The following is a 7,634-nucleotide window of genomic DNA, read 5'->3' as shown; positions in this document are numbered from 1 at the left end:
CAACTTTTAACGCTAGACGCGTCTAGTGTGAACTGTGAATCAGCCTTTAGTATGGCGATTATTATAATAAATTAATTTGACTTGACAATGAAAAAAATTAGGCGCTGGTCTAGAATCCTACCATATTTTTGTCGAGAGTTTTATATTGCTAAAGATATTTGGGTCAGGCGGAGAGTTAGCGTTTGGGTGAGTCAAGTATATTTATTGTTACATATTTATGCCTTCTCGCAATTTCAACCTTGTCAACTCGTTTCGTAATGTTAAAATAAATTTGTTAGGATGCTAGACCACCCAATTTTTTTTTGAGTCTTTTGAAACCAATTTTGTAATCATAGACGTTTACAAAAAGCATTTTGGAAATAGTTTAAAGGTTGCGTTGTCACGTATGTGTTTTTTAGGAGCGCTGGTCTAGAATCCTACCACCTTTTTATCCAGGGTTTATTTTGCTAATAATATTTAGGGTGAGAGTTAGCGTTCGGGTCGGGTTGGGTAAAGTATTATACTTATTCCTACATATTTATGCCTACCTTGCCCACTGTGGAAAGTATGGCAAGTGCACTCATGAGCTTTTTTCAACCTTTTAAAAGTACACCCCCAAAGAAATCTGTACTGCATCCCAAATATGTAAAACACTTATTCAACATAGTTTGCAGTGCAATGTGAGCAATGCGTGTGTATCAAAAATCATTTGAGGTGCACTTTCCTGACCTTTGTTGCAACCTGTACCCAGGTTTTTTTTAGTCATGCACTGCGAGGTCTGCCATACTTTCCAGACTGGTTTCTTGCAATTTCAATTTTGGCATCTCATTCTGTTACTGTTCAAACATATGTGGTAGGATTCTAGACCAGTGCCTTTTCTTGGTATATACTAACTATAAACTATTTTAGTGTTTGTCCAAAGAGTCGCAATCTTTTTAATATTAAACGTTAAAATTCAATGAAAGGGTTTGTGTATTAGATAAGCCTTGACCGATATAAAACACATAGCTTAAGCCTTAAGGTGCAATGATACACTATTATAAGACTATATTACTGTACCTGTAATGCATAACTAGGCGCACAAGCTTATTTGATTAGTGTATTACACATAATAAAAAATAATGTTATTCAAATATGGAAAGATTTTGTAGGTTCGGTGTGTCAGCATTGCTTACATTTCAATTGTGTAATGACTATGGAGGGTCCCAGTTGAGTGCTACTGATTTTATTGTTTATAGCAGCTCAACACAACAGCACATAATATTTTAGACATTTCGCTTAGATTGTTTACATTTTAAACAAAATTTCATTTAAATGACCTTGGCTGATATATTTACCTAAACAAAATGTAACAATAGTCAAAGAACATGCACCTTTTAGTATATGTTTTTTTTAATTTGTTATGTTAAATGTTTGAGTTTTTATTTGCTTATAAAAAATTGAAACAATTGGTGCAACTCTGTTTTAGAACCAATGAACCAGTTCCAAGGACCATACTACCACTATTTTAATTGCAATATATTTTTGATGCAAACTGTTCAATTTATGAGAAATAAATTTTGTTTTATGTTTCTTTCTGTTTGGAAATATATGCCAAGAATAGGTTTTATACAAAAATATATTTGTTTTTTAGGTTAAGTATGCTTAAATGTGTAAATTTAGTTAAAAAACTTAATGACAAATGTTCCAGAGTTACCTGGGTTTTACTTTGACCACAATAAAAATCGCTACTTTAAGATTCAACCTGGCCAAGTGCCACCAAGCAGTTCTTTGCCCAAACCTTGCCAAAAACAGGGTGAAAGTCAAGTACATAATGTAAACAGCTGTGTTGTAACACACATTTCAAATAACATTTGTTCCATTTTGAAGCAAAGAGAATGTTGGCAATTTCCGCAACGAAAGATTGTCTTTGAGACATCAACATTAAAAAGCAATCTTTCTATGATAGAAGGTTTGAATTCAACTAAATATGCAGGTTTACAAAAATGGCAATCCCTTCACGGGGGTGCATTGGACATATCACCTTCAAAAAGCTTTAAAAGCATCTTGTGCCAATCTTTTTCACCATTGGCTCAAAAGTTACATTGTATAAAAATGCAAAAGGGTGTACCCCAAATTACTGCACTACCTCTTCTACATGGTAACACTGGGTACTCTATGAGTTACACTTTTGTTGATAAAGAAGAAACTGGGGCATTGTTTACATATATGAATGCCATACCAATAAGCATGCCTCCTGAGCTAGTTTTTATACCTAATCTATTGTCAAACAAAATATATAAAAGAGAGGTTCGCGATGTTCCATATGCTTGTGCAAGCAATTTTCATCTTCCTATACAACAACCGTTAATTAGTCACTCATCCAATAGACATGCTATCGTAGTAAAGGATGTTGAAATATTTTTCTCTAATTTAAGAAAAAAAGTTGAGTATGTCATTTGCTTGCCTTACCAAATCCGAAGTCAATGTTTTTCGCAAAGCTTATTATTCAATGGACTCATTGATGGTAGTACACACGCTGTTGATTTTAGATGCAAAAAGAAAAATGTGCTAATCATTGGTAAGTTTGTAAAAAGAAATTTTACCCTGTTGTTTCATTTATCTAATATATAATATTTCTGTACATCTGTGTTTTATTTTTTTGATTTTTCTTTAGAATTTTTTTACTGCATCCTAGAGCAGGCAAAATGAAATCTTAAAGTTTAAGCTTCTATTTTTGTTTAATAATAATCGCCTTACAATTATAGATAAAGATAAAATCCCTTTTGTTAAAATGTATATACATTTAGGCTCTTCTGGGGGACCAGCAATTCAGTTACATGTCACCGCTGATGAAAGGATTTTTTTAGCACGACATTCTACTCAACAAGGCGATTTAATCAGAGTTTGGGATATAAGGAATCCACAAACCAAACTTTGGGATTGGAAATGCCAAAGTAGCTTGCATTCCCATAATGGCCCAAGAAGCTCGTCGTTTTTTGTATGCCGTGACTCTATTTTATCATGCATGATGAGAGACCGGGTTTTTCGCATGTGGAGACTGCAAGATGGACAGCTGTGCTTGAAGTCAAGTGCCCTTAAGACCAGGTTTAACATGGAATGTGGAATATACACAGATAGTTGTGGAATGTTTGATGAAGCCCCTGGGATTTTTGGTTGCTCAGATAGCGCATTTTACTGGCTGCCACTTTAGTCAAGTCAACTTTGCATTTTTATCTTTTAGCACTTTTGTCCCACAAACTGTCGCCTCTAGTGCACCAGGCATTTGTTTTTCCTGGGGTGGATTGGTAAAGCAGAGTTTCGTGCAGAGTTTTCCCATTTTTTGAAGTTCAAAGAGTATATTTTTCTAATTGTGCATGGTTTAAATTTTAAAATATTTCTGTTGGCGAATTAATAGAACAACCAATATTAAAATATTGTGGAATATGCGGGTCTGTGGACTGCCTGTTCTTTGATTAGCTTTGGTTTACATAGACTGGTTGCTTTTCCTGGTTTGTCAATGACGCTACTTTACCACAAAGAAAAAAAATATTTAATGTCATGTACGTATATACCTGTTCGTGGTGCAAAAAATTTGGTCAACAACCCTACATTTATGTGCGAAACACTAATGACTTTTGTTACACCACAAAATTCACCCAATTATACTAATAATTTAACTACATGACAAGGAGATGATTTTTTAAACGAGAAAACATAATTGCAACTCTACTTTATTAGGACAGGACAACTACTTCGTTTTGTTTATGTTAATTCTTTGTATTGGCATTGGATGGTGAGGTTGCATAAGAAATTCTATGCATACACTTAGTTTAGTGAAGCATTCATAGCAAATATGCGCGTTAAAGTCTTCTTTCAAGGTCCCAAAACCACGAAATCATTCTTTTCTTTACGCGTCCTGGCTTTGTCACTATAAGCATCATTTCCAATGCTTTGTTGAAGCTGCTTTAGCACGGTCATTCACACTTCGTACACCCCATGTTGTGTGGATATAATGCTGTGTTATTAAAGTGTAAAATATACATCAGCAATGACCGTATTTACCCCATTAATAACAAGCCTAAAACTATCGCAAAGTCTGTCTCGTAATTGCTAGATTTAACTGTGGGCCTACCTCTTCGGCAATCGATTTTTGCTCAAAAAAAAAAAAAAATTGTGTCCCTTACAACGTAACTAACGATACAGTTGCAGAGGTTAACACGAGCAAATGTAAACCATAACATGATGCTAAATTACATGCTATCAAATCCGTTCTTAAAACAGAAATGTGCCTTGCGAAACAAGGCTTAGAATTTAGATTGTAATAACAAACTAAATTTACATGACAGTAGAGAGCAATAGTAACACCTATAAGGGCCTATAGGCACATTCGTGATTAGGTCTCGGAAGCCCAATCAATGTGACCTATGTAGGGCAAATGTCTTCAAAGTTTCGGAAAGAGCAGTTAAAATGCGCTTCTCTAACGAATAAGAAAGTCCATTCTTTATTGTGGAGGTTAAGATAGATAGATTTAAATTTATTGAGGGACGACGGTATACATTAATACATACAAACAATTAATCAAAAAAAGGAAGCGTCCGTAGCTCCAAGGAAGGAGGCGGCGAAAGACTATTAAGTCATTTAGTCAGCTGCCCCCTGGCTGTGATTCGATTCGAGTTAGCATTTTACAAGATAAGAAAGGGGAAACAAGATAGGCCTACATCACAAAAATAATTCTTCGTAAATACATGACAAAATAACCAAATATATTATATTAGCCTAACCAAAATTAGTGTTACATTTAAAACATGTTTAAAATTTTACTGCTAAGCCGGCGACCCCATTGGATAAATTGTATGATTTATAATAATCATTGATGTAGAACTGATTGCACTCCGTGTTTATTTGTTTCTTATCTAAAATTTCAACTAGGGTTGTTTTTTACTTATCTAAAATACTTCATTATTACGCCTGTTTCGCAGATAAGCTGATTTAACCGTTATATTTGTCTAGGGTTTGTTTTGATTTTGTGTTTACGTTACCTCTCGTGGTAGGAGTTCAATAACATTAGTTTAATTGCCTTAACAAAAGACTTGTATGGTAATAGTTTAATATTTATCTGTAATTTCGCCCAATAGTTTGGCCCTAAAAAACCTGGTGAAGGCGCCGATTTGAAAATAGTTTTGCTCTTCCCGCAACCTTGTATTATGGGCATTTAAGTTTCCTAACGGAGCCATCAGGTTTGCCGAATTTCTAATAATTTGTTGTTTTTGCGGTATTTGCAGTATTTTCAAAATTGGTTAGGTCGTGCAATTTTAATATCAAATGCAAAATAAAAAATTGTTGCTGTTCAAAAAACAAAGAAAAAATGAAGAAAAAAAACTAGGTTTCATTTTCCAAATGCTTTTTAAACGCCCACAATATCCTCTGATCCACTATTGAAAAAAAGTAGAGTTTTCCGGACATTAAGTGGCATAATATATTTTAGAAGGAATGTAAAGTTTTTATACTAAAAATAAAAAAAAAATCTAATAGCCTACATCAATTTTTCGCGCCTTTAATTGAATCATAAAACGCTCATTTTGCTCTAGACTGCCTTGGATATTTGCTCATAATTCTATTGTCGGTTTAAATATATATATTTTGTGGATGTGCCGCGAATTGTTAGCTCTGTTAGTGTGTCACATTTTATTTAAAACAGGTTCCTCTGGCAATATATATGTATATATATATATATATGTATATATATTGCCAGAGGAACCTGTTTTAAATATACTATGCCTGGTAGCAACAGCATATTTATTGTTAGTGTGTCACATTTGACAAAAATTGCGTGACACTGGCCTAACCTGTTCGAAGGGATAACGTTAAAAATATCTGAAAAAACAATTTAGCTAAAAATGCAATGGCTAAAAGGCAGCAACATCAGTAAAACCTCTGAAATTAGCAAAAACTGTTAACTCTGTCACATCCTCCGTCCATAGCAAGCAATAGAAATCATATGAAATTTATGTGGAGCGCGAAGCTGCAGAAATATCTGATTGGTCAACTTTTAAGTGTCCGATCATGCTAATATAGTTGCATTGGGTAAAGTTTAATCAGGAGGTAATTCTTTCCGATTTAATTTAGATTTAATATACTTTCCTATTTAATTTAAATGGACAAATTATTGGCTATTCTGTTTTAACCTAAATCAGACAGCATTACGGAACGAAATGTTTTCCCATTAAACCTAATTAGCTTAAGGTTAAATTAATTTGTCCGATTTAAATGTTCTCCTATTTAACTTAAATTTTTTTCAAACGGTGCTCATACAAAAGCCTCATTAATGATACCATCATTCAAATTTATTGTATTATTTAACCGGCAGCCGACTAATATTGTGGCAAATAATTAAATTTGATCCTGAAGGAGATGCCAACATTTCCCTTTTCATTAGTTTGCGACAAAGGGCCTAAGTAAGTTTTATTTTCCGTAAGGATGAGCATAAATTAACAAACAAAACACAAAATGGCATCCTCATCGTGGCTGGCTTAGCGAACCGCTAAAATTATTCTTAATGTAATAAATAGATAAGCAAAATTACGCGAAAGCCAATTTAGCTTTGTGGCGGATCGAACAGCCGTTTAATGTATGCAAACAGAAGGGATTACGGTACGAACGATAACACTTTTGCATGCAGATGGGGTTCAATCAGATAAACAAAATAAGCCATACAAACACAAAATAATAAAAAATGTAGGCTATTATCGATTTTGGCGAAGCTCGATTTTGACAAGACTGAAAATAGGGGTTTAACTTATAGGTATTAATGACAATCGTTTGCCTATGCCAGGGGTCGGCAGCCTTTTTCTAGTCGCGGGCCAAAACCAAACTCAGAAAGGGTTCTGCGGGCCACACAAAATGTTTAGAAATGTGTTATTAAAATGTTACAACAACTGTGAATCAGGCTGGCCTCGGGCCTTTTTTGCACTTAAAAACGTGTTTAATTATATTTAAGGAGGTAATAAAGTGTTGACACAAAGCGTGAAAAAGCGTTAAGCGCGATTTTTTTTTTTTTGGTATACCGGCATTTTTTTCAAATTTCTTACAAGTTTTTATTACATTTCCGGTAATGAAAAATAAAAAAAGATATGCCCAATATTTTTGAAAACGTATTCCGCTTTTCCGCGACGCACTTGGCAGTTTTCCACGGTGCAACGGTAAAGAAGCGCGGATCTAGTTCAGAAGACAGCATCAAAACGTAAACAAACAGGATGTAGAATGATCATTCGCGCGAAGCGAAAAAAATTTTCTAACTTACGTATAGTTAAAATGTATGTGAAATTGATTCGTGTCTAATTTGTCAAAGAGGCGGCGGCCCGTATGAATTACATCGGCTGGCTGGGGCTGTAGTTTTACCTTCTTTTAAAACACACCTATAGTATTACGCCTATGTTATTTTAGGCGTACAAAAAAAATGGATTGGCATAACAAATCTTTTAACTTTCTAGAAAAAATAAAATAAAAGCCTTCATTTTGTTTTTACGATTGAGCGCAATTTGTTACGTGTTAGTTATTTTCGAATGAAAGTAGCTCGAATATTGAAAGACAGGCCTAAACCTGAAAACTGTAAGTCTGGCTAAGTTTGGGCGGATGACTGAATTTAACGGCGATTTTCCATAAAGAGTGAAGCT

The 7,634-nt window shown here is 34.3% G+C and overlaps 1 protein-coding gene across 1 annotated transcript; it reads left to right on the top strand.

Annotated features, from left to right (window-relative positions):
• The first annotated feature begins 1,443 nt into the window (after nucleotides 1-1,443).
• Nucleotides 1,444-3,399, top strand: LOC146139997 (uncharacterized). Its single transcript, XM_083392263.1, has 2 exons — nucleotides 1,444-2,539; nucleotides 2,769-3,399. The coding sequence occupies exons 1-2, from the start codon at nucleotides 1,654-1,656 to the stop codon at nucleotides 3,170-3,172; spliced, it is 1,290 nt and encodes a 429-aa protein (XP_083248389.1). The 5' UTR covers nucleotides 1,444-1,653; the 3' UTR covers nucleotides 3,173-3,399.
• Nucleotides 3,400-7,634: the final 4,235 nt, after the last annotated feature.

The sequence above is a fragment of the Ascidiella aspersa genome, chromosome 6, assembly GCF_963924565.1.
Source record: "Ascidiella aspersa chromosome 6, kaAscAspe10.2, whole genome shotgun sequence".
Taxonomy (NCBI): domain Eukaryota; kingdom Metazoa; phylum Chordata; class Ascidiacea; order Phlebobranchia; family Ascidiidae; genus Ascidiella; species Ascidiella aspersa.
The sequence above is the reverse complement of the archived record's forward strand: the minus strand, read 5'-3'. Positions and strand labels throughout refer to the sequence as shown.